Source organism: Papio anubis, chromosome 12 (genome assembly GCF_008728515.1).
Source record: "Papio anubis isolate 15944 chromosome 12, Panubis1.0, whole genome shotgun sequence".
Classification (NCBI taxonomy): Eukaryota; Metazoa; Chordata; class Mammalia; order Primates; family Cercopithecidae; genus Papio; species Papio anubis.
The window spans coordinates 114,485,571-114,511,669 of record NC_044987.1 but is presented as its reverse complement, the minus strand read 5'-3'; the positions used below and the strand labels follow the sequence as shown (position 1 = coordinate 114,511,669).

The following is a 26,099-nucleotide window of genomic DNA, read 5'->3' as shown; positions in this document are numbered from 1 at the left end:
AACATCAAGTCCTGTACTCCTCCCTCCTCTTCTCCTGCTTCAATCCCTGGGAGCTGTCATCTCACTCCATACCATTTCTGGCTGTTTTTCTGGCATATTTTGTTGACGGCCTTGGAGTGCTCACCTTTGTTTTTTTTCTTTTCCTTTCTTTTTTTCTGTGTCACCCAGATTGGAGTACAGTGGCATGATCATAGTTCACTGCAGCCTGGGACTCCTGGGCTCCAGCAATCCTCCCATCTCAGCCTCCTGAGTAGCTGGGACTAAAGACACGCACCAGCACACTCAGCAATTTTTTTTTTTTTAAGAGATGGGGTCTTGCTGGACAGGAGTGGTGGCTCACTCCTGTAATCCCAGCACTTTGGTAGGCCAAGGCAGGCAGATCACCTGAGGCTGGGAGTTCGAGATCAGCCTGACCAACATGGAGAAACCCTGTTTCTACTAAAAATACAAAATTAGCTGGGCTTGGTGGTGCATGCCTATAATCCCAGCTACTCGGGAGGCTGAGGCAGGAGAATCACTTGAATCCAGGAGGCAGAGGTTGCGGGGAGCTGAGATCGCGCCATTGCCCTCCAGCCTGGGCAACAAGAGTGAAACTCTGTCTCAAAAAAAAAAAAAAAGAGAGAGAGAGATGGGGTCTTGCTGTCTCCCAAGCTGGTCTTGAACTCCTGGCCCAAGGCAATCCTCCCACCTGGGCCTCTGAAAGTGCTGGGGTTGCAGGTATGAGCTACCACACCCAGCCTAGTTCTCATCTCTTACATGCATGGAGGAAATGTTTTCCTTCTGGCTTGCATCTGACCCTGCTCACTCAGCACAGTCTCAGGTAGTATCAGATCTTAGTTTCAGTACTGACTCCCTCCCTTACTGGCTATGACAACTTGAGGAAGACCATCCTTTCTGCCTCAGACTCAATTGTCAAACAGGATTTATGCCACCAGCCCCAGCTGTCTCATGGGACTCTTGGACTGATGGAGGTGAAAATGCTCCAAGCACCTGAAGGTGGCAGAGAGGAAAGCTGACCAGCATTGGGTCCTGTAAGAACATCTGGGGAGAGAATGGTAAAGCCAGGTGCCCTCTGGACCACACTGGGAAGGGCACGGGGAAGATCCCGGGACAGCTCTGAAGAATCTGTTGATATCTTTCCTTCTCGTAATTCCTTTCCACCAGAGGGTAGAGCAAATACTTGGAACCTGGGATTCACCCCAGGCCTCCCCTCACCTGGGAATGCCTTCCAGCTATGCAGGTGGGTCCTAATCTCTCATCTGCCTAAGACTTGCTGTGAATCTAGACCACACCCCTCAACTTTTCTGAGCCCCAGTTCTTCATCTGTAGACTGTGTTCACGCTGCCTCCGTTGTGGGAAAATTGAGATGTGCACAAAAGTGACTAGAGTGAGTATGGGACAACTAGGGCTGCTGCCCCTTCGCCTTATGGGCCCCCACTGATCTCACAATTCAGAGCACCCCTACCACCTGTGAGGCAGTCCTGTGTTGGCTGGAATCAGGAGCCTGTGTTCTAGAATCTTGTCCCCTCCACTGTCCTCCTGGTTCTAGAATCCCACTGCTATTCCATACCAGGCACTCTAGAACGAGAGACTGCTGCTTTTCCTGGGCAGGGCCTGCTTGCTCCAGCTCTCAAGTCTGACTTGCATCTACGCTGTGGGCAAGATGCGGCTGCGAGACCGCATCGCCACATTCTTCTTCCCAAAAGGCATGATGCTCACCACGGCTGCACTGATGCTCTTCTTCTTACACCTGGGCATCTTCATCAGCGACGTGCACAACTTCTGCATCACCCACCACTACGAACGCATGAGCTTTCATTACACGGTCGTCCTGATGGTAGGCTCGGGGCAGGGACGCAAGGGCTGGCTGCGGGAGGCCCGGGGGGCTGATGGAAACCCCACTGTTGTGTCAGGGGGCCACTCTCCCACTAGATGGGCCTACAGTTCTCCCAGGTGATCAGCATCTGCTGGGCCGCCATGGGGTCACTCTATGCTGAGATGACAGAAAACAAGTACATCCGCTGCTCTGCCCTGACCATCCTGAGTGAGTGGCGGGAGGGGGAGGGTGCAAGGCGGAGCGGGGAGCTTTGGAACCCTGAGATATGGCAAGGAGTAGCCAGGGAAGGGTACTGGGGCTCATGGGGGGCTCTCTCCTCCACCCAGTGCTCAACGGAGCCATGTTCTTCAACCGCCTGTCCTTGGAGTTTCTGGCCATCGAGTACCGGGAGGAGAACCACTGAGGCCTGGGGAGTTGGAACAGGGCTGAGGAGGCTGAACGAAAAGGCTGCCTCGGGTGTTTTAATAAAGTTGTTGTTTATTTCCACCTGCCAGCTCCTTCATGGGGCAAGGGGTGGGAGGCTGGAGACCCGAGAGGAAAGCAAGTCAAGACAAATGCTTGACCCGCGGGGACTCCAGGCCCGGCCTGCAACCACTCTGGTGGACTCGGCTTTGGGTCCGGGGTCTTAGTGTCTTAGGCTTGACGGAGAGGGGCAGTGAAGAGGTGCCCCCAGCCTCCCCATTACCCCGCCTCTCCTCCACAGGACCCAAGTCCTAGGCTGGCCTAGCCATAAGCAAGGGGGCTCAGGAGGGGCCCACGCGGATGTGAGGGTTCATGAGTGGGTCCAGGTTGGGGTCGCTGTCCGCTGCGGCCCGGCCTAGGCGAGACATGAGAGCAAGGAGGGCCAGAAAGCCCAGCAGTCCCAGGAGTAGCAGCAGCCCTGCCCGCTGGAGCAGGGTCAGCGGTCGCTTCCGAGACCCGGCCCGGCTCCTGGGGGGATGAGGGGAAAATCAGATCAGGCCCCAGTCCCTGGTGGCCCCCACGGCCTAGAGAGAAGCCCCGGTCACCACCCATTCCTGAACCTCCATCTCCTCGTCTGTGCCTCAGAGATGATCACTCCTGCACTTGCCACCATAGGGCCTTATTGTGCAGCTCAGACCAGCTGAGGCACACGACTGTGTTCTGGAAACTACAACGTGTCAGGCGTCGGGGAGAGTTACAAAGATTAGGGGGTGTCAGTTCAGGAAGGGGCCTCAAAGAGCCTGAGTCCAAACCTCCTGTGTAGGAGGCACTGAGACAGCCCCAGAGAGAAGCAAACCACAGCTTCTGCTGCACAGCCAAGGCCTCTGCACACCCCAGCACCAGGTACTGTCACTCCCCAGAACGAGCCCCTTTGGTCATGAAGCTGTCCCTCCCAGGGCCTCTGGTTCCCACTCCCTCTCCACCCCTTCCCGGCATTCCGCCCGCCTGACCCTGTGTACCTTAGCAGCTGGGCCAGCCAACCCAAGGCAGGCCGGCGTCGGTACTTGTCATCGTCACAGTCTCCATGGAGGCCTGGTGTCCGGTCATCATCCCGCGTATCATACACCTTCCTAGGGGCTACAGGGCGGAGCCACTAGCACCAATAGACTCAGGAAAACTGGCTGCTTTGGGGAGGGCTAGGGGGATCACCTGCCCTCCTCAGTCTGACAGAGCATCTCAGAATCGTGCGGAGGTAATGGCTGTGCCTGGATTGAGGACAGGTTCCTCCAGGTGGGTCTCTCTCTGGATCCTCAAGCTCCCCGTACACAAACCACTCCACCACCCTCTTTCTATCCTTCTGCGGCCTGGGTCACTCCCAGGCTCACCATGAGTCAAGGGCTCAGGATTGCCCATGTGGATCACTGTGTGCTGCTCGGGCCGGCCTGGGGAAGCCGGGGGCCGGGGGGCCTGGCTGTAGAAGGCTGGGGCAGCAGAGGCGCTGTCTACCTCCTCTGGTCCAGGGGTACTGCTGGCTGTGGGCGGAAAGAGAGCCATCAGCAGAAGTAGTGGGTAGAGCTCAGGGGTAGAGCATGTGACTGTAGACCAAGGGAGCTGTCAGCAGAGCAGGGAGGCTAAAGCCCAGACAGTAGGTGGAAGCCACCACTTACCATTAAAGCTAGACCAGTCAGAGAAGTCAGACGTGTTGAGGGGCTCGGGCTCTGGGCTCACCACCTCATCGATCTGGAGGAAGGAATCTGGGTCACCAGGCTGCCTAGTACTGTCCCCACCCATCTGGCTCAGGTGGGGCCCAGGGCAGATGGATGGTCAGACAGACAGAGGGACTCTCACCAGAGGGAGGCCCAGTCCTGCCCGGGCCCAGTTGACCGTGGCCAGCTTCTCTCTCAGTGCGGAGGCCACAGGGCCAGCCAGGTTGGTTGGGGGGAAGATGGGGCCATTGCAGCTGGGGCACTGGTAGCCGGCAGGTGCCGTGTTTCGGGGTAGCTGGGCAGCACGTTCATTGAGGCAGGCCCAGTGAAAGAGATCTTAGGGCCCATGAGACAGGGGAGAAGAGACATGAGGAAGAAGACACTTAGGGCTCCTAGCCTAGCAATAGCCCCCAAACCATTGCAGGACATATGGACACACGTGTGTGCCAGAGCCTTCTCCTCCCCGTCCTGTTCCCTAAAACATCAGTCTTCTTGGCTATCACCATCTAAGTCCAGGCAGTGCTACCAAGCTGTCCAGCTCACAGGGGTAAGTTTGGGTGGGAAGAAACGCCACCTCTCCTTTCAGTGAGTCCTCTCTGGGCCTGCACTCATCATACTCTTTGGGCTAATGGCTAATAATGAACAGTTTCAGAAAAGGTTCCTTGATATACACACAGGCACACATATGCATGTACACATCCCTGGGCACACATGTACATGTGCTTATAAGCACGTAATCAAACACAAGTAGCATTCACTATATCTACACTATGGGCACAGGAGCCCTCACACATACACATCTATACACTCACAGGTTTGCTAACACTCAGGCACATTCAACCATGCATTCTCTTGTACTCCCACAACACACCTGTGTTCATATGTTTACATACATACATTTACCCATTCATTCACCCCCAAGTACTAATCAACACACTAACACTCATTTAAACACACAGTGTACATTAAGTGCCTGCAAGTACACACACGCACTCACAAGGAGAAACACATATGGAGCTGCCTCTTGCATGAGCTCCTTCAAAAACTGGAGCTAAGGCTCTTACTCCAGATTCAGGTCAAAGTCATGACACATATGTCTGCTGACTTTTTTTAGCTAACTTTAATGTGGGAAACTCACTTCCTCTCTGTTTAGACTTGGAATCAGTGGTGGATCCTGAATATCTGAAAGCGACATGCCGGTCTGGCTAGCTGATAGTCACGGCCACCAGCATACACATAAGCTTGACTGGCTCTCACTCAAACCTCCAGATTGGCAGGGCTGAATTTTTAGGAAAGAGGAACTAGGAGCTTTAATTTTTAGGAAAGACAGTGAGGCCTAGAAAGGAAGAATAACTTGCCTGAACTTACAGAGCAGGTAAGGAACTTTAATATGACTAGAATCTGGGTTCTGAGACTTGGGGGACTCACTGTCCTGCTGCTTGAGGAGGGCCTGGAAACCAGTCACCAAGCTGGCCCCTGAGGCTGGCCTGATCCCCCCGAGGTGCCAAGGCCTCACCATAGCAGACAAGGCGGGTCGTCTCTCGGCTGGCCAGGGGTATGTTGCACAGGCGGCAATTGGGGTTGTAGTCGCTATCTTGGAGCCATTGCAGGTAGGACTGGACGATGCACTGGAGTGGGAGAGAGATGTCACAACTGGTGCTGGGGCTGCTCGGCCTATCACCCCAAGGTCTGACAGTCTCTTTTTCTCTAGTCACAGAGGAGACTCATCCTTTTGTTTGTTTAATCAATATTTATTGAGCACATACTGTGCGCCAGACTCTCTCTTGGGGGCGGGGGATATATCAGTGAACAAAATAAACCAAGTCCTTGCCCTTGTGGGGCTTACATTCTAGCGCGGGGTCCCTCATGGATTTGGAGGAAGCCAATACCGCCTTGCCCACCCAGTGCCCTGCTCAGTCGCTCCCCTGAAGGCCCCACCTTGGCGTGATTGGCTACCAGGCAGTGCTCGCAGACGTTGACCCGGTGTTCGAAGCAGAACAGGTTGGTCACCTTTCTCTTGGGGCACTTACAAAGCCCCATGATCGATCCTGGGAAAGGGGCCTGAGTTGGTAGGAAGCCAGGTTCTGGTGGCCACCACTATGCTCTCACCAGCCCAGTTTCCACTCTTAACTCCCCCAGACACTCTCTTATTCGCCCCGACCCAAGATTTCTGCCCACTGTTCCTCCTTATGCGGGGAAACACCCCCTGCATAAATCCCACCTCCGGCGACCCCTCAATCCTTCTGGATCCCGCCCCCGGCCAGGCCCCTCCATCAGCGACTCCCCGATACCACCGGCCCCGCCCCCAAGGCCTCCCCTGAGCCCCACCCCCTCCAAGCCCCGCCCCTTCTCTACAGACCCCAGTCTCTGTGTTTACTGATCGGCCGCTGCACCGGTTCCGAAGGGCGGCAGCGATGCTTCGAGGCGAGGAAGGGCAGGGACCACGCTCTCCAAGGATCTTGGTCCGCTCCCTTCAGCCCCGGCCGCCCCGATTATCCCTCCGCTGCCACGTCTCTTCCGGGTGCGGCGCGCCCTGATGACGCCATCGCACCCCTGGGCCACGCCTCCGCTGACGCTAAACGTGAAGACCGGTGGAAAAGAGAGGGGGCCCGAACGCCGCGGACCTCTCTCCCTACGTCACTTCCGCTTCCTTCTCCGCAGGGCGGGTAATTCGAAAGTTTTTTGCAGCGAGTGGCCTTCCCCGTTGGCGCGCGCCCGGGGCGGCGGCGCTGGAGGAGCTCGAGACCGAGCTTAGTTATGTCTGGGAGGCGAACGCGGTCCGGAGGAGCCGCTCAGCGCTCCGGTGAGCGGAGGGCGCGCGGGAGACGTGAGGTCGAGCCGTTTGGGGGACGCAGTCCTGTGAAAGATTGCCCTTCCCTCCCGCTGCTGCCTCCAGAGGAGGAGCCCTTAGAAGGGCTTGTTTGGGAATTTTCTCGCTGTCTCTAGAACCTGTTCTCTGGACTCTAAGGTCTAGAGTCCTCCTCTACCGCTTAACTTTTTTCTCTTTCCAGGGCCAAGGGCCCCATCTCCTACTAAGCCTCTGCGGAGGTCCCAGCGGAAATCAGGCTCTGAACTCCCGAGCATCCTCCCTGAAATCTGGCCGAAGGTGAGCCCCAGGTTTCTCACCTCCTCCCCTTGTGGCCCCTCACCTAATGTTGAGCTCACGTTCATCCCTCTTCTCCAGACACCCAGTGCGGCTGCAATCAGAAAGCCCATCGTTTTAAAGAGGATCGTGGCCCATGCTGTAGAGGTAAAGGCTAAGGAGGGTGTTGTGGGTGAGTAGGCGGGCGAAACTGGGAGCCAGCTATGAGATCAATTGGTATTGTACCCCGCAGGTCCCAGCTGTCCAGTCACCTCGCAGGAGCCCTAGGGTGAGTTCACTTTCATCTACTTAATTAAGTGGAATCTGGGTCACTCTAGAGGTGGACAGCACACATTGGCTGCTCACATCTGCCCAGGGAGCTGTTTTGCAGTACTACAAAAACAGTTTGCCTTTGGGCACCTGCATGCATTGCCAGTCTTGAGTACTCCCTGAAAACTTAATACACTTAACTTTTTATGCCTTGTGTATTTCTACCATTTTCCTGGAACTTCATGTAAAAACTGAGCGATGTCTTAACTCCACATACTGCCTTTCTAATCCGTTTTGCCTTTAGCTTTCATTTATGGGTGTTCTAAGATAAGTCATGTGTATGACATTTTTACAGTTTGAGCACAAGCTATTATCAAAGGATGTTTCATTAATAGACAATCTGAAGACATAATGAATGAGAAATGTGAACTCCTTTGAAGAGCTGATAGGGCTTAGAGTCAACTAGGGAGAAAGACAAATGACCATTGATGGCAGCGTTGTGTACTGGGACTGCAATAAGGAATACTAGATGCTATGATGGTGGCTAACCCAGACCACGTGGCTCAGCGAATGTTTCATGGAAGAAGAAACATTTAAACTGAGTCTTTAAAGACAAGTAGAGGGTGGGTGCAGTGGCTCACACCTGTAATCCTAACACTTTGGGAGGCCGAGGTGGGCAGATCACTTGGGTCAAGAGTTTAAGACTAGCCTGGCCAACATGATGAAACCCTGTCTCTACTAAAAATACAAAAATTAGCCAGGCATGGTGGCACATGCCTGTAGTCCCAGCTACTTAAGAGGCTGAGGCAGGAGAATCGCTTGAACCCAGGAGGCGGAAGTTGCAGTGGGCCAAGATCGCACCCCTGCACTCCAGCCTGGGTGACAAAACGAGACTCCATCTCAAAAAAAAAAAAAAAAAAAGGGGGGGGGGGTTTCCAGGCCAAAGAAGAAGCCATGTTTGCAGAGATTGGGAATTTAAAGAAAAATCACAAGGTTTGGGGAATAGCAATTTGTTTAGTGTCTGCAGCAGACCTCAGCAGGGGAGGGGGCACCCTAAGGCAGAGCAGAGCCCGATGAGGCACAAAAGCCACACTCATGACTTGGGCTTCATTCTTGGGTCTGTGGGCAGCCTTTGGAGAGTTCTGGGTAAGGTAGTGACTGAGTCAAGTTTGAATGTTTTAAGAAAGACCCTTCTGGGAGCTGTGGGGAGAATGGTTTGGAGAAGCGCTACGTTGGGGCTCCAAGACCAGTGGAATGACGTGAAGTCCAGGAATTCTGAAGCATGAAGCCAAGGGCGTGAGCTAAAGCCAGGATGACACACAGTACTAGGTTCAGAGGGAATCCCTCCCCAGAGGCCTTCCCTGATCACCCTTATCCTATTGCTGGCACATTTCTCTACGTAATTCTCTTAGGCCTTACCAGTTCTAAAGACAAGGTCTTGCTCTGCCACCCAGGCTGGAGCACAGTGGTGAGATTCTGACTCACTGCAGATCCTCCCTCCTCAGCCTCTCAAGTAGCTGGGACTACAGTCGCACACCACCATGCCTGGCTAATTTTTTTATGTTTTCTCTAATTTTTTTTTGTAGAGATGAGGGTTCACTATGTTGCCCAGGCTGGTCTTGAACTCCTGGACTTAAGTGATCCTCCCACCTTGGCCTCCTAAAGTGTTGGGATTATAGGCATGAGCCACTGTGCCTGATCCTTCCAGTTCTTATAGTGTATTTTCTTGCATGTTTGATGTCTTTCTCTCCTCTCTAAGAACATAGGCACCTTGAGGGTAGGGACTTCTGCCTTTCCTAGTAGCCACTCATTCTTGTTGACTGACTGAGATTCATGGTACATCAAACAGGATAAAGTTGCCAGGACCTGGGTGACTGCTTGGCTACAGAGGATGAGGAAGTGGTAGTCAGTGGTGACCACCAATTTATTCAGCTTCCCTGTTTTTTGTTTTTTTGAGACGGAGTCTCACTCTGTCGCCCAGGCTGGAGTGTAGTGGCGCAATCTTGGCTCACTGCAAGCTCCGCCTCCTGGGTTCACGCCATTCTCCTGCCTCAGCCTCCCAAGTAGCTGGGACTACAGGTGCCCGCCACCAGGCCCAGCTAATTTTTTTGTATTTTTAGTGGAGACGGGGTTTCATCATGTTAGCCAGGATGGTCTCGATCTCCTGACCTCGTGATCCGCCCGCCTCGGCCTCCCAAAGTGCTGGAATTACAGTGCCCGGGCTTTTTTTTTTTTTTTTTTTTTTTTTGAGTTGGAGTCTTGCACTGTCACCCAGGCTGGAGCACAGTGGCGCAATCTTGGCTCACTACAACCTCCACCTCCCACGTTCAGTTGATTCTCCTGCCTCAGCCTCCCAAGTAGCTGGGATTACAGGCACCTGCCACCACGCCTGGCTAATTTTTTTGTATTTTCAGTAGAGACGGTTTCACTATGTTGGCCAGACTTGTCTCGAACTTCTGACCTCAGGTGATCCACCCACCTCAGCTTCCCAAAGTGCTGGGATTATATGCATGAGCCACCATGTCTGGCCACCCGTTACCTCTTGAACTTCATCTTCAGTTTTTTCCTGTTTCCTTCACTTCAGCCATGCTGGCCTCTTGTTCTTTGACCCTGACTAGTACGCTGTGGCCTCAGGATTTTTGCACCTTCTGTTCCCACGGCCTAGAACACTTGGCCACGAGTCACTCCCACACCTCCTTCAAGTTGTAGCTAGAATGTCACCTCAGTGAGGCCTGTATTGACCTTTATCTCTTTGCAATTCTAACCTACCCCAAGCACTCTGTCCTGTTCTGTGTTTTCCTGTAGTGCTTGATACTGCTCACATAATACTGAATTTTCTTATCTGTTTTTCCCTTAGAATGGGGCAGGGGTTTTCTCTGTTTTATTCCCTGCTGTATTCCCAGTTCCTGGCACAGAACAGGTGACTGATAAATACTTATGGATTGAGTGGACATTTTAGGACAATCCTCATCAGCTGTGTGGCAGATGGACCACAGAAGGCAAGGGCGGAAATGTGGAGAGAAATCAGAAGGTCACTGGGACCAGCCTGGGCAACATAGGGAGATCCCCCTGTTCTACAAAGAAACAAAAAAAATCAGCCAGAGTGGCACATGCCTGTAGTCCCGGCTACTCAGAGGCTGAGGTAGAATGATTGCATGAGCCCTGGAGGCTGAGGCTGCAGTGAGCCATGATCGTGCCACTGCACTCCAGCCTGGGCAACAGAGTTAAGACCCTATATCCGGAAACAAAACAAACAAAAAAAGGTTGCTCAGCTGGTCTAGAAGACACCTGATGAGGGCTTGAGTTGGTCAGAGGGGAGGCTGGATGCTGGGCACATTTTGGAAGCAAGCGACAGCATCAGCAGATGGGGGCAAGTCCACTCGTGTCACAAAAGCAGACTCCTCGGAAGCAATGGTGGGTTTTCTTCTCCCCTCGTCTCTTTCAGGGTCTGATTTGTCTCTTCCTTAAAAAAGTGTGTGTCCTGTGGGTCTTTCTTTCCACGCTGAATCTTCTCAGGCTTTTCTGGAAGTAAGCAGTCCAACTAAGTATTGGGGGCATCCTCTCTTCTGTCCTGGTACAGATTGCCTTTTTCTTGGAGAAAGAAAACGAGCCCCCTGGCAGGGAGCTTACTAAAGAGGACCTTTTCAAGACACACAGCATCCCTGCCACCCCCACCACCACTCCTGTGCCCAACCCTGATGCCGAGTCCAGCTCCACGGAAGGAGAGCTGGATGCCAGAGACTTGGAAATGTCTAAGAAAGTCAGGCGTTCCTACAGCCGGCTGGAGACCCTGGGCTCTGCCTCCACCTCCACCCCAGGCCGCCGGTCCTGCTTTGGCTTCGAGGGGCTGCTGGGGGCAGAAGACTTGTCCGGAGTCTCACCAGTGGTGTGCTCCAAATTCACTGAGGTCCCCAGAGTCTGTGCAAAGCCCTGGGCCCCAGACATGACTCTCCCTGGAATCTCCCCACCACCCGAGAAACAGAAACGTAAGAAGAAGAAGATGCCAGAGATCTTGGTGAGTGAGAGGCAGGGGTTTTTCTCTGCCGTGTGCTCTGGCAGACATGCACGGCTGGGGCTCTGGCTCTTTTGGGGGATAGGCAGCACCTGTAGGGTGTGGGTGAGATGCTCCAGCCACCATGTTCCCTTCTCACTCACCTGCTCCCCATTTCTCTTCCCTCAGAAAACGGAGCTGGATGAGTGGGCGGCGGCCATGAACGCGGAGTTTGAAGCTGCTGAGCAGTTTGATCTCCTGGTTGAATGAGATGCAGTGGGGGGTGCACCTGGCCAGACTCTCCCTCCTGTCCTGTACATAGCCCCCTCCCTGTGGAGGGGACACTTAGGGTCCCCTCCCCTGGTCTTGTTACCTGTGTGTGTGCTGGTGCTGCGCATGAAGCCTGTCTGCCTTTGAGGGCTTGGGCAGCAGTGGCAGCCATCTTGGTTTTAGGAAATGGGGCTGCCTGGCCCAGCCACTCACTGGTGTCCTGTCTCTTGTCGTCCTGTCCTTCCTATCTCTCCAAAGTACCACAGCCAGTTTCCAGATGGGCCATAGACTGTGGAGGAGAATCACTGGCCCAGCCAGAAGTTAAAGGGCTGAGGGTTGAGGTGAGGGGCACCTTCTGCTCTTGCTGGGAAGGGTGGCTCCTTGGAAATAGGCCCAGGGGTTCTGCCAGCCTCGGCCTTTCCATCCTGAGTTGCCTTCTGTTGGTGGCTTTCTTCCTGAACCCATCTGCGTAAAGAAGTTTTCGGTTCCGTGGGTTTTCCTTCCAATTCTGTAAATAGTCCCAGAGAGAATTTGTGGGCTGAGGGCAATTCTATCTTGGAGGAAGAAGCTGGACATTCAGCCTGTGAAGTCTGAGTTTTGAAGGATGTGGGGAGCCTTAGTTGGGTCTCAGACCATAAGTGTGTACTACACACAAGCTGTGTTTTCTAGTTCTGGTCTGCTGTTGAGATGTTTGGTAAATGCCAGGTTGATAGAGCACTGGCTGCTTGGAGCAAAGGGGCCACCAGGTGCTGTGGGTTTCTGTGGCTCACGGCCTCTGGGCTGGTGCCTTGCGCAGGGCCCACGCTGGAGTCTTACCACTCTGCTGCAGGGGTGGAAGGTGGCCCCTCTTGTCACCCACACCCATTTCTTACAAAATAAGTTACACAGAGTCTACTTGGCCCTAGAAGAAAAAGTTGAAGAGTGCCAGTCTTACTAGCATTTTGTGACTATGCCTGTAAAGTCCTCGGAAACTCCTTGTGTACCAGACAGCGGCGGGGGCTGAGAGCAATTTTAGTTTTTGGCCTCCCTATCCTCTCACATGAGAACACTGCCTGGATGCATCTCATGATTTCTGGAGAATTTCCCCATCTTTCTCTTCTTTGAATACTGAGGATTCAATAGTGTGGATTTGAAGGCTGCCCTGCCCCGACTCTCCCACCGCACCCCAGTCCGTTGTACCTTTTGATGTTTATAAGTTCATGGAAGTAGACGCTGAGGTGTGCAGAGGAGCTAGTGGATAACAGAGAATGCCAGTGAAGATGAGTGCTGGGTCAGGGTACTTGGAAGAAACGTTGCAGGCCAGGCAGGCCCTAATAAAACCCTCTGCCAGGCCTGGGAGTCCCAGGCCATCTGCTCAATGCTCTGTGCTTTGTCAGACTTGCAAGCAAGCCCCCTTGTGGGGGAGGCCTAGGTGTCCTTGAGCTGAACCGCACTGAAGAACTCTTGTCCTCACTGGCTGATGTGGCAGAACTCTTGGGAAATGTCTTAGTCCTGCAGAATCAGGGGTCACCAGATGATGCGGAGTTGAGATCATCACTGCAAACTTCTCTGTTCCTGAGGAACTAAATTTAAGGAAAAAAATGGGATTTTGTTTTATAGTTGGAAAAAAATCCTGATTAAAGATTTTCTGCCTGTCCATGGACTGTTTCTTTTATTGAGTCAAAGGCAGAGCCGAGGGTAAGGCCAGGCCTCCTGTGGGCTGCATCACTGGAGTTGTCCCTTTGTCCGGGCGCTCCCAGCCCCGCTCACCCCCATTCGCCCCATGGTAGATTACTGTCCTGCCTCACTTTTTTTTTTTTCTTGAGGCGGAGTCTCACTGTGTCGCCTAGGTTGGAGTCCACTGGCGTGCTCTCAGCTCACTGCAACCTCCACCTCCCGGGTTCAAGCGTTTCTCCTGCCTCAGCCTCCCCAGTAGCTGGGGTTACAGGCGCCCGCCACCAAGCCCAGCTAATTTTAATATTTTTATTAGAGATGGGGTTTCACCATGTTGGCCAGGCTGGTCTCGAACTCTGACCTCAAGTGATCTGCCCTCCTTGGCCTCCCAAAGTGCTGGGATTACAGGCGTGAGCCACCACGCCCGGCCTGTCCTGCCCTTTGTCTTGTTTATTTCTGTCCAGTCCCTAATCCGCTCCTCTTCCAGGAGGAAGAAAGTTGGGTCTGGGGTGAGGGTGCTGAGAGCTCCCCCAGTGCCCACAGGAGATGCCTGGGAAGTAAACATCCTCCCAAGTCCAGCCCTTGTTCCCCATTCCCTTTCAGCCTCCTTTGAAGGAGCCTGAGTTGCTCACTCCATGGTCCAGACTGGACGCTGTGTAGCAGCTGGTGCTGTGGGACCCCTGGGGAGCTACTCAAAGATGCTGATGCCTGGAAATTCTCCCACTTGGCCTTAGGTAAGGCTAGGACCCTACATGTAGGTGGCACAGACCAGCCTCCCATCCCATCCTCCATACTCGTACTTGCCTCCTAGTCATCCAAACAAATCAAGGCCATTAAGTTTTCCGCAGACTTAATTCACTTTGACCTCCTTTTCTGACCCAGAGGACACGGGTCCCTTATTCAAGGCTAACCTTTCCACCTTGGCTTTTGATCCAATTATCTTGTCTCTGAAACCTTCCTCTTTCTGCCAAGTCCTAAATGGCTTTTATTTGCTTTGTTGTTAAAAAATGACAACCAGGCTGGGCACAGTGGCTCACACCTGTAATCCTAGCAATTTGGGAAGCCGAGGCAGGAGGATCACTTGAGCTCAGGAGTTCAAGACCAGTCTGGGCAACATAGGGAGACCCTGACTCTACAAAAAAATGTAAAAAAAAAAAATGGGTGTGGTGGCGCACATCTGTAGTCCTAGCCACTCAGGAGGCTGAGGTGGGAGGATCACCTGAGCCTGGGAGGTCGGGGCTACAGTGAGCCATGATGACGCCATTGCACTCCAGTCTGGGTGACAGAATATAGACCCTGTCTCAAAAGACAAAAACAACAAAAAGTTGACCAGCATCTGTCGTCAGCTACCACCATTACTCCCTCCTTTTAAGCTTGAAGGAACGTTCCAAGTTGCTGTTTACTTTCTTTGAATTTATTCCCAATGCCCTCATCACTCTCTTTACAGCTCAAAGGTAACCAGTGATGTCCTAATGTCCAGTATTCCAAGCTCAGGACTCTGCCAGCACACCCTCTTTGGGGCTATGGCACTGCCAGCTCCTTTTTCTTGGCTTTTCCTGAAATGTCTGCATACCAGGCCTCAGTCCTGGACCCTCTTTCCCACCTGCCTGCTCTTGCCAGGTAGCCTTAGGTTCTCTGAACTGCCTCCTTGCTCAAGACTTGGCCATCTTTATCTCCAACCTAAAACTGTCCTGAGCTACAAATCAGAATCTAGAACTGCCTTTCAGGAAGTCATCTGAAGCTGTGCTCATCCAGCAGCTTGCTTACTCCTGTGTTCTCTGTGCCATTAGCAGAGCCACCAGCTGACACAGTCACGCAGGCCAGGAACCCAGGACCAGCTCCTTCCTTCACCCCATCTGGCCAGCCCCATCCCCCTCAACATCCCCCCACTCCACAGTCACCAGACAATTGCACTAGCCTCCTGTGGGTGCTTTCCTTTGGCTGCTGTGTCTCCACACTGTCTGCACTGCAGCTAGAACATATTTCCTAAAACACACAATATGATCCTGTCTCTTCCCTCCTTAATTTTTTAATTTTGAGGTGGAGTTTCACTTTTGTTGCCCAGGCTAGGGTGTGGTGGCACAATTGGCTAACTGCAACCTCCACCTCCTGGGTTCAAGCAATTCTCCTGCCTCAGCCTCCCGAGTAGTTAGGATTACAGGTGCCCGCCACCATGCCTGGCTAATTTTTCTATTTTTAGTAGAGACGGGATTTCATTATGTTGGCCAGGCTAGTCTCGAACTCCTGACCTCAGGTGATCCGCCCAACTCGGCCTCCCAAAATGCTGGGGTTATAGGTGTGAATCACCATGGCTGGCGTGCTGGGCCTATTTCTCCTCTCCTTAAAACCCTTTCTTTTTTTTTTTTTTTTTTGGGGGGGAGAGGGACTGAGTTTCACTCTTGTCACCCAGGCTGGAGTGCAATGGCACAATCTCGGCACACCACAGCCTCCGCCTCCCGAGTTCAAGCGATTCTCCTCCCTCAGCCCCTGAGTAGCTGGGATTGCAGGCATGTGCCACCACACTCAGCTAATTTGTAGTTTTAGTAGAGACTGGGTTTCTCCATGTTGGTCAGGTGATCCACCATCCTCGGCCTCCTAAAGTGCTGGGATTACAGGTGTGAGCCACCATGCCCAGCCAAAACCCCTGCCTTTGTTTGTTTGTTTGTTTCGTTTTTTTTTTGAGACAGGGTCTGGCTCTGTCGCCCAGGCTGGACTGCAGTATTGTGATCTGGGCTCACTGCAACCTCCACCTCCCAGACTCAAGCCATCCTCCCACCTCAGCCGCCTGAGTAGCTGAGACTACAGGCATGTGCCACCATGCCTGACCTTTAAAACCTTTTAATGCCGGGCGCGGTGGCTCAAGCCTGTAATCCCAGCACTTTGGGAGGCCGAGGCGGGTGGATCACGAGGTCAGGAGATCGAGACTATCCTGGCTAACACGGTGAAACCCCGTCTCTACTAAAAATACAAAAAATTAGCCGGGCATGGTAGCGGGCGCCTGTAGTCCCAGCTACTTGGGAGGCTGAGGCGGGAGAATGGCGTGAACCCAGGGGGCGGAGCTTGCAGTGAGCCGAGATCGCGCCACTGCACTCCAGCCTGGGAGACACAGCGAGACTCCGTCTCAAAAAAAAAAAAAAAAAAAAACCTTTTAATACAATTTCACATCTGAGTGTAATAAGACCAGAGAAAGTTAAAAGCAGGGATTGGAATAGATTTGTACACCCATGTTCCTAGCAGCATTATTCAACAATAACCAAACAGCTGGAAACACAAATGTCTACCAGCACCTGAATGGATAAAGTGTGACCTATCGATACAGTGGAATATTATTCAGCCTTAAAAAGAAGGAAATTGGGCCAGGCGCAGTGGCTCACACCTGTAATCCCAGCATTTTGGGAGGCCAAGACTGGCGGATCACTTGAGGTCAGGAGTTCAAGACCAGCTTGGCCAACATGGTGAAACTCCGTCTCTACTAACAATAGAAAAATTAGCTGGCCCTGGTGGCGGGTGCCTGTAATCCCAGCTACTTGGGTGGCTGAGGCAGGAGAATGGCTTGAACCCAGGAGGTGGAAGTTGTGATGAGCCAATATTGTGCCACTGCTCTCCAGCCAAAACAGAAAGCTCTGCTGACTTCCCATGCTCCGTGCTGCGGTAGAATGGATGGTCGCTGGTGGATCCCCGCAACCAGGACCTAAGCTGATCAGATTCCCCACCTTGAGCAATGGGTGTGAGGAGGGATGAAGGCACCGCCTGTCCAGCAGTGTCTGGTGGGGGGAATGTGTGTTTGCTCGTCTGCAGGCCCTCCCCCGTCCTGGTTCTGGCAGTCGGCGCCCTACAGTGCTTGCCCTTTGAAGTCTCTTCTTTCCATGAGTTCTGGGACTCCCCAGCATCCTCCCAATAAACTCCTTTTTGCTCAAATCAGCCAGCATTGTTTCCTGTTTGCACCCCAGAACCCTGGCTGGTCTAGGGGGCTCCTGACACCTTAGCGGGGCTCATGAGGACTCCAGGCCAAGGCTGGTGTCCAGGCTTCAGCCCATAGACCCAACGCAGGCTGCGAGTTGCTTGGAAGTCCCTGCCTCTGAACCTTTGCTCTCTGCCTCTTGTGTCTTTTCCCACTCCTGCGTCACCTGGGTAGCCCCGCGTCATTAAGTCTGGCTCACACGCCACACCTGCTCAGCCTTTCCTCCCCACCTGCCCCACCCGGTGAAAGCAAAGAGCACAGGTTCTGCAATCCAACCTGGTTTGAATCCTGGCTCTGCCAGCTTCTAGCTGTATGACCCCAGGCAAAACATAATAATTAGACTCTGCTGTGCCTCAGTTTACTTATCTGTAAAATGAGGACAATAATAATACCTGTGCCACAGTGTTTAAAAATGAGATGGCCGGCTGGGTGCGGTGGCTCACACCTGTAATCCCAGCACTTTGGAAAGCTGAGATGGGTGGATTGCTTGAGGTCAGGAGTTCAAGACCAGCCTGGCCAAGATTATGAAACCCTGTCTCTACTAGAAATACAAAAATTAGCTGGGCGTGGTAGTGGGCACCTGTAATCCCAGCTACTCGGGAGGCTGAGGCAGAAGAATCACTTGAACCCCGCGAGCTGGAGGTTGCAGTAAGCCGAGATCGTGCCACTGCACCCCAGCCTGGGTGAAAGAGCGAGACTCCATCTCAAAAAAAAAAAAAAAAACAATGAGATAATACAAGTAAAGCACTTAGTGCATGGTGAGTGCTCAATGAACAATTTTCAAGTAGAACTGACCATTCCCTCCCTTTTTGAGTCCCAGAAATCCCAGAAGTCCACACAGACCTCCATCATAGCACCTTCAAGCTCCATTCTGTCTGCTCTGCACACACGTTTACACAGTAGCTGTGTCAACTCCAGCTCAGGCTGGAGGCAGGGTCCTATTTGTCTCTGTTCTCCCAGTGTCCAGACAGGTCATGGAGTAAGTGGGTGTGGTGGTTTCTCACCAGCCCAGGCAGGTGTGCCCCTCCAGTGGGAGCTGGGGACAGGGGCTTCAGAGAGCCTCTGAGTGCCCGGTAGGAGGGGCACCGGTGGAGTCAGGAGTGATGGCGCCTGGCACCCTGCCTCAGGCATGAGCCTCCCACACCAAAATTCTAGTCCCACTAACGTGCATATGAGGTCTGAACCCCTGGCTCACACCTGTCCCTATTTCTTGGAGAATGAACTTCACCCTCCCTCTCCACAGGGCAGTTCCCCACACAGCCTACGGACCCCTGCCTCCTCGCCTAGGTCCTCAGCCCGGTGGCCCACCACCCCTTGAGATGAGGCTTTGGCTCAGGCCTAGTGGTTCTCCCAACATGTGGGCCTAGACCAGGCTGCCTTCCCCTCTCCACAGTGTGGCTGACAGGTTGGCAGGCTCCCTGATAGCCACCTGCTTGGGGATCAGTACACCCCCATCTGTGACTCTTCTCGAGCCCTGGTTTTCTCTTTTGAAAAGTGGGGCCAGGGCCGGGCGCGGTGGCTCAAGCCTGTAATCCCAGCACTTTGGGAAGCCGAGGCGGGTGGATCACAAGGTCAGGAGATCGAGACTATCCTGGCTAACATGGTGAAACCCCGTCTCTACTAAAAATACAAAAAACTAGCCGGGCGCGGTAGCGGGCGCCTGTAGTCCCAGCTACTTGGGAGGCTGAGGCGGGAGAATGGCGTGAACCCGGGGGGCGGAGCTTGCAGTGAGCCGAGATCGCGCCACTGCACTCCGGTCTGGGAGACACAGTGAGACTCTGTCTCAAAAAAAAAAAAAAAGAAAAAAGAAAAGTGGGGCCAATTCCATCTCTCTAACGGAATTGGTCGGGAGGTTGTTTTCAAGGTTGATGTCATATGCAAAGCAACCAGTAGAGTTCCTCATCACTGATGGGTAGTAGCATTTTACGCAGCCTGTGATTAACCCTCAAAGGAGGAGATTCATTTTTGTACCCTTTCAGCATTGAGGGTAGGGCCTTGCACAAAGTTAGGGCTCAATCAATATTTGTGGAGTTGAATACCCATTTCACAGGCTGGGAAGCTGAGCCTGAGTTCCTGCAGCTGCCCCACCTATGAGCAGCAGAGTAGGACTCAAATCCGGGTCCTGAGCTATCTTCTGTCCAAGTCTGAATTAAGCACCTGTCTGTGCTTGGCTGGTGGGACCCCGAGAGGACCCCAGTCCTGTCTGTCTATCTGCTCATCTTCCTCACGTACCAACTGGTAATCATGGAGCTTTTCATGCCTCCCAGTGTCCTCTGATGGGCACCAACATGTGGCCGTGGTGTTAAAGAGTTGCTAGATTTAGCAAAAAATACAAGATGCCCACTTAAGCCTGAATCTTAGATAAACAACACAATTTTTTAAGAATAAGCATGACCCTGCCTCAATCCCAGCACTTTGGGAGGCCAACGCAGGCAGATCACGAGGTCATGAGTTTGAGACCAGCCTGACCAACATGGTGAAACCCCGCCTCTAAGAAAAATACAAAATTGGCCGGGCGTGCTCAAGCCTGTAATCCCAGCACTTTGGGAGGCCGGTAGACGGGCGGATCACGAGGCCAGGAGATCGAGACCATCCTGGCTAACACAGTGAAACCTCGCTCTACTAAAAAAAAAAATACAAAACTAGCCGGCGCGGTGGTGGCTTCTGTAGTCCCAGCTACTCGGGAGGCTGAGGCAGGAGAATGGCAGGGAACTCCGAGGCGGAGCTTGCAGTAGCCGAGATCGGCCACTGCACTCCGGGCAGCCTGGGCGATGTGGAGCCAGACCTACCAAAAATAAAAAATAAAAATAAAAAGAAAAATACAAAAAATTAGTTGACAGAAGGCTGGAGAGGACCGCTTGAACCCTGACAGGAGGTTGCAGTGAGCTGACGCGCTCACTCACACTCCAGCCTTGGGGTGTGAAGAAAGCTTAGACTCCGTCTCAAAAAAAAAAAAAAGATAAGCTGCTCTAAATCAGAGAAATAATAGTTTTCTAGTACAACTATGTCTCATGCCACATATGGGGTATAAATATGTGGGTTGAAAACTTCTAAATCCTGGCTGAATGCAGGGTTTCTCACTAACCCTACACCCTTTGGGAGGCCGAAGCGGCGGATCATGAGGTCAGGAGATCGAGATCATCCCGGCTGGACATGATGAAACCCCTCGCCTCTACTAAAAAATACAAGAAATTAGCTGTGGTGCATGGCACCTGTAGTCCCAGCGCCAAGGAGGCTGAGGCACTAGAATTGTGAATCTGGGAGATGGAACTCTGCAGTGAGCTGAGACTGCACCACTACACTCCAGCCTGGGCTTACAGAGCGAGACTCCCTCTCAAAAAAAAAAAGAAAGAAAATCCAAAATCCCAAACTGTGAGCACTGCCCTGATGATTCACTGTAGCATTTTGGATTCTGGATTTTCAGATAATGCTAATATCTAAAACTTCAAGAAATCTGGAAACTAAATACATACCCTCTTTTTTTTTGAGACGGAGTTCGGCTTGCTGCTCAGGCTGAGTGCAGTGGCCAGATCTCGCTCACTGTAAGCCCGCCTGTTCACTTATTTCAGCCCAGCCTCCCGAGTAGTTGGGACTACAGGCTCAGCCAATCACACTGCTGAAGTTTCAGGAGTTTTGTGAGACGGGTTTCACCGCGATTAGTTAGGATGGTCTCATCTCTGACTCGCGGATCTCGCCAAGCCTGCTCAAAGTGCTGGGATTACAGGCTTCGGAGCCACCAGCTACTCGGCCCCAAGACACTTCTAGATAGGCATTTTGGAGAAGAAATTCTCAATCTGGCTGGGTGTAGTGGCTTATACCTGTAATCCCAGCACTTTGGGATGCCAAGGCATGAGGATCACTTGTGCCCAGGAGTTCAAGACCAGTCTGGGCAAATATGGTGAAACTCCTGTCTCTCACAAAGGCACAAATTAGCTGGGTGTGGTGGCAGGCCTGTGCTCCCAGCTACTCGGGAGGCTGAGGTGGGAGAATCATCTGAGCCTGGGAAGTCAAGGCTGCAGTGAGCCATGAGGATGCCACTGCACTCCAACCTACATAGAGGAGACCTCTGTCTCAAAATAAATAATAAAGTCTCAAAAATTCACCTACTATCTGAGATCAAATTTATTTTATTTTTATTTTTATTTTTTTATTTTTTATTTTTATTTTTTATTTATTTATTTTTTTGAGATCTGAGTCCTCGCTACTGTGTCACCCAGGCTGAGTGCAGTGCTGGCCCCCGCTCACCGTAAGCCCGCCTCCAGTTCACGCCATTCTGCCTCAGCCCCGAGTAGCTGGGACTACAGTCGCCTCGCCACCACGCCTCGGCTAGTTTTTTGTATTTTTAGTAGAGACGGGGTTTCACCCATGTTAGCCAGGATGGTCTCGATCTCCTGACCTCGGGATCCACCGGCCGCCTCCTAAAGTGCTGGGATTACAGGCTTGAGCCACCGCGCCCGGCCTTATTTTTATTTTTTTAGAGTCTCGCTCTGTCGCCCGGGCTGGAGTGCAGTGGCCGGATCTCAGCTCACTGCAAGCTCCGCCTCTCGGGTTCACGCCGTTCTCCTACCTCAGCCTCCCAAGTAGCTGGGACTACAGGCGCCCGCCAACTTGCCCAGCTAGTTTTTTTGTATTTTTTATAGAGACGGGTTTCACCGTGTTAGCCAGGATGGTCTCAATGAGATCTCAATTTAACCTGGCATTCTGTGTTTTATTTGGCAACCCTATGTGGGTACACTGGTACACAGCTCATACCACCGTAAGATCCACTTTTGTGATGTGACAGGGTCTCATGCACACCTTCTCCAGGATTAACATAGTTTAGACACTTGTCACATGCAGCAGTTAGTGGCTTGTCTCTCTTCTTCATTTCCAAGGCCCTTGGCATCCTGCCCCCAGTGTCTACTCCTTCCACCTATCCTCTGAACTATGCCAAATAGCCCACATAGACAGACACACAAAGATCCCCATGCCTCCTCGTCCCCTGTGGGCTATAGCCCAGGCCCTGCCATGGGCCCTTTGCAGGACCCCACCGCTCTTGCTTACACCATTCCCTCTTCTGCTTTCCCCTGCATCCTTGTTTGAGGCCAGGCGGCACATCCTGTGTGCAGTCTTTCTGGAGCTCCGAAGCAGAGTGCATGGCTCCTTCCTCTTGCAGCCAGGGCTCTCTGTACAGACCTCTGTGTGGCTAATCCCCCCGCACTGTCAGCTGCAAACCTGGGGCCTCCCTCATCCTCTAGAACTTCTCCTGGGCAGAACCAGGTTGTGTCCATCTATGTGTTCCCAAGGCCTATGCCACAGGCAATGTTTACAGGAGACCAGTAAGCACATGAGTGAATTGTGTCCTACCATGTGAAGAAGTCTTTGTTTCCTTACCACTTCTTATATTTGGGCCTTTTAGGCCCCTTCCAGTTTTTCTTCATGGTGTAAATCAGCTACTGTGGTCGTCCGTGTGAATTACTTTTATTTGGAGTTGTTTCTTTAAGCCGTTTCCAAAGTGAGGTTCTCAGAGGCACGACTCTCCATCATTCTGTGGATCTTGTTATACGCAGCCAGGTTCCCCTGGTGACAGAGTTGCCTATTCTTCAGCAGCCATACCACGCTGGAGCTCAGGGACTTTCCAGGGTTACGGGGCCCTCTGCAGAGCTGTCGGTTTATATCACATGGTCAGGAATTGTGTAATTTTAGGCTGCCTAGAAAGGTACAATATAACAGTATAACAGGGGCAGCCACAAGCCCCCTGCCGCAAGTCCATGGGGATCTAGAGGTGCAGGTGGACTCAGTGTGAAGATGGACCATGTCTGTGGTTACTTGGCCAGTAGATGCACAGGATTCTGAAAAATACCAGGGTAAAGAATAGCCACAATTCTATTAACTTCAGCCTTTTTTTTTTTTTTTCTGAGAGTCTCGCTCTGAAGCCCAGGCTGGAGTGCAGTGATGCAAACACACCTGAGTGTAGCCTCGACCTCCCAGGCTCAAGTGATTCTCCCACCTCAGCCTCCCAAGTAGCTGAGGCTACAGGCACACACCACCATGCCCAGCCAATTTTTTAATTGTTTGTAGAGATGGGGTCTTGCTATGTTGCCCAGGTTGGTCTCTAACTCCTGGGCTCAAGCGATCCTCCTGCCTTGGCCTCTGAAAGTGCTGGGATTACAGGCGTGAGCCACTGCACTCAGCCTCAAAATATTTTTAGCATGTAGTTTGGTAGGACTGACAGATAAAATACAGGACACCTAGTTAAATTTGAGTTTCAAATGAACAGTGAATCGTGTTTTAGTGTTAAGTATATCCCAAACATTATGTGAGACAGATACTGAAAAAGTCTCCATTTTCAGCTGAAATTCAGATTTCACTGGGTAGCCTGTATTGTATTTGCTAAATCTGGCAACTTTCACTTTGAGGGGGGTCTGGCATGCTGGATAAAGCTGGTGATAGACGCTCCCCAGGCTGGAAGCTGCCCCACTAAAACCAGACCAGGCTAGAAATGGCGTGGGGGGATGGGAGGTGTGGGTGACTAGCAGGCTTCTGTCTCTCTCAGTCTCTTAGGAGCAGACAAAAAGCCCACTCTAAGCTGGCCAACGAGCGAGTGGCACAGCCTGTTGAGGAGCAGGAACCCAAGGACACTCAGGCTTCCGAGGAGCGGAACTCGGAGGTGACGGAAACCCCAGCGCCTCCCAAGGCGGCGGGCAGGGAAGGCAGGACAGCTGGAGAAATTCTTCCTGTGTCTGAATGGAGGCCTGAACCTCCGTCGTCACACCCAACCTCCAGCTGTCAGGGCGTCCAGGCCCAGCTCCTGGGTTCAGGGCTGAGGAATGGGTGCAGGGGAGTTCAGCGCTGGAGGGCCTCCTGGACAGGTCCCATTCACACCTCCTACCACACTTTCTCTACAGGGTGGGGGATACAGAAGATGGGGCCCCTGAAAGGCAGGGAGATGGCAAGGATGGGGGGCGTGGGAGGACCCGGGCTGTTGGGTGAGCAGCCTCGACCCTCTCCAGTCACCTTGGCACCTTCTCTACAAAGCCACCTTCCTCAGAACAACTGGAACCCACCGTCACGTTCCTGTTTACGCTCCTGAACACGTCTGAGCCCACTGAGCCCAAAGACCCTGAATCGTAAGGCTGCATGAGAGAGAGAGAGAGTGTGTGTGCACGTGCAGGAGCATGCAGGCATGCGCAAAACTGGGGGAGGCGGATGGTGTTTCTCCCCACCCCATACCCAGAAACATTCAAACCTGGGCCAGGACTCAGCCCTGGCCCGTGCAGAGAGGAGGCCCAAAGAGGCCTGCTGGAACCTGGGCCTGTGGCTGGGCACCCCCACACTGCCCACCCACCTCCCTCATCCCCTAGACCCTCTGGCCTGACCTTCACTGCCCACTTGCTCCAGGGACTCGGAGGTCCAGGAGTACCGGTTCCTAGATCAGGAAGACTGGGGCCCCCAGCGGACCTCAAAGGAGATCAGGCGGTTGCAGAATGACTGCATGAGGTGAGCTGGGCGGGCAGATGGGGGCAGGTAGGGTGACAGGGCTGCCCCCAACCGAGGCCAGGTCTGGCTTTCAGGTCAGGGCCCACATGCCTGGTGAGCGGGCATTCAGGAACCCCCACCTTTAATTGTCCAAGAACTTGAGGAGCGTTCAGTCTCGGGGAGGGGCTTGTTCCCCAGATGTCGGGCTCTGGAGCTGGGGCCTGCACAATCCCATGGCCGCTCACCCCTCTCGGGTAATGCTGGGGTCAGAGCCCCATCTGTCAGCAGAGGTCCTGAGGCGGAAGTGCAGACATTGCATGTCCAGGCCATAGACCTGAGTGATCAGCCCTCCCATTCATACACCTCGGCAGGCTTGTTCCAGCATTGATCCTGTCACTGGCCTGGAGCCACAGAGAATCCTGTGGCAACCCTGCCTACAGCCCAAAGGAGCGGCTAGCCCTCTACCACCCACCCCTTCCAAGGGGAGCCTCAGAGGGTTTCTAGCTCACCCAGAAGCAGCCTGCCCTGCTCTTGCAAAGGAAGGCAAAAAGCATACTTAGTTTTCTCTCTGGGTCCCCTGCTGGGTCACTCAGGAGAATACCCGGCCCCACTCCAGGTTTTAAGGGGACAGAAGACTGGGTTTTAGTGAAACACTGTCCCAGGTGGTCATACTTAGTTTTTCTCTGGGTCCCCTGCTACCAGTCACTCAGGGAGAACAATTCTCGTCCCACCTGTGGTTTTGCTGGGACAGGAAGACTGGGCTCTTAGTGAAACACTGGTTCCAGGTGGCTGTAGGACCAGGTGGTTGATGCAGGAGGTGGGGGGAGGGGTGCTGCCTGGAACAAAAGCCTAGGGGCTGAGGTGGGAGGGGTCTGTTTTTCAACCCTAGGCTTCGGGAGTCACTGAACACCACCCAAGTGCACAACCTGGCCCTGGGGGAGAAGCTGCAAAACCTGGTGAGACCCTGAGCCAGGACCCCCTTTCTTTGTCTTGCCTTCTCCCTGCCTCCCAGCCCAGCTCTCCTAGAGGGGCCTCGGGTTGGCCTGCACAGCGGGCTACCCACCTCGGGCCCTGCAACCCTTTGTCCAGCCCACCTTGTTGTATAAGAGCCTGAGGGAGGGAGCCCAGGCCATCCAGGAGGAGGCCCAGGCCATCCAGGATGAAGTGAAGGCCCTGCAGGAGGAAACCCAGGCCCTGCTGGAGGTGGCTCTGCTCAGGTGTGCGGGCAGCCGTGGCGGCGGGGAGGGAAGAGGCGGTTGCCCCACACTGCTCACTCTAGCTGTCTCTGCCTGCAGTGACCCAAACCCCCGGAAGGCAGGTCTCCTCTTCATGCTGCCTGACCTGCCCCACAGCCACAGAGACCAGGGTCAGGCCTGGCTGGGCCCCAGGTCAGAGGTCGGACACCTCCTCGGGAGGCCACTCCATCAGCCAGCTTCTCCCTAGATCCCGGAAATAAACTTAGAAGCTGA

General features: G+C 53.1%; 3 protein-coding genes across 11 annotated transcripts; 2 read left to right on the top strand and 1 right to left on the bottom strand.

Annotated features, from left to right (window-relative positions):
• Positions 1–647: 647 nt before the first annotated feature.
• TMEM262 (transmembrane protein 262) lies at positions 648–2,323 on the top strand. 4 transcript variants are annotated; one of them, XM_009185679.4, is made up of 5 exons: positions 648–1,055; positions 1,165–1,240; positions 1,707–1,837; positions 1,933–2,044; positions 2,164–2,323. In XM_009185679.4, exons 1-5 carry the CDS (start codon positions 1,053–1,055, stop codon positions 2,238–2,240), a joined length of 399 nt encoding a protein of 132 aa, XP_009183943.1. In that variant the 5' UTR covers positions 648–1,052; the 3' UTR covers positions 2,241–2,323. The 4 variants fall into 4 exon arrangements, with proteins under 4 accessions (XP_009183943.1, XP_017803773.1, XP_009183944.1 ...); XM_017948284.3 differs by adding an exon at positions 1,330–1,387 and having other exon boundaries at positions 648–1,240; XM_009185680.4 differs by having other exon boundaries at positions 649–1,055; positions 1,945–2,044.
• ZFPL1 (zinc finger protein like 1) lies at positions 2,295–6,529 on the bottom strand. 3 transcript variants are annotated; one of them, XM_031653678.1, is made up of 8 exons: positions 6,305–6,529; positions 5,884–5,993; positions 5,462–5,573; positions 4,088–4,281; positions 3,907–3,979; positions 3,625–3,771; positions 3,259–3,376; positions 2,295–2,767 (listed from the first exon to the last, which is right to left on the bottom strand). In XM_031653678.1, the coding sequence occupies exons 2-8, from the start codon at positions 5,983–5,985 to the stop codon at positions 2,581–2,583; spliced, it is 933 nt and encodes a 310-aa protein (XP_031509538.1). In that variant the 5' UTR covers positions 5,986–5,993; positions 6,305–6,529; the 3' UTR covers positions 2,295–2,580. The 3 variants fall into 3 exon arrangements, with proteins under 3 accessions (XP_031509538.1, XP_031509540.1, XP_031509539.1); XM_031653680.1 differs by having other exon boundaries at positions 5,374–5,573; positions 6,305–6,478; XM_031653679.1 differs by having other exon boundaries at positions 5,884–6,006; positions 6,305–6,462.
• CDCA5 (cell division cycle associated 5) lies at positions 6,530–26,099 on the top strand. Of its 4 annotated transcripts, XM_009185673.4 has the most exons (12): positions 6,575–6,748; positions 6,957–7,051; positions 7,130–7,195; positions 7,281–7,316; positions 10,878–11,312; positions 11,478–11,899; positions 23,708–23,821; positions 24,190–24,281; positions 24,553–24,651; positions 25,520–25,586; positions 25,720–25,847; positions 25,926–26,099. In XM_009185673.4, the coding sequence occupies exons 6-12, from the start codon at positions 11,555–11,557 to the stop codon at positions 26,071–26,073; spliced, it is 993 nt and encodes a 330-aa protein (XP_009183937.2). In that variant the 5' UTR covers positions 6,575–6,748; positions 6,957–7,051; positions 7,130–7,195; positions 7,281–7,316; positions 10,878–11,312; positions 11,478–11,554; the 3' UTR covers positions 26,074–26,099. The 4 variants fall into 4 exon arrangements, with proteins under 4 accessions (XP_003909643.2, XP_003909642.2, XP_009183937.2 ...); XM_003909594.5 differs by lacking the exon at positions 11,478–11,899 and having other exon boundaries at positions 6,530–6,748; XM_009185674.4 differs by lacking the exons at positions 10,878–11,312; positions 11,478–11,899.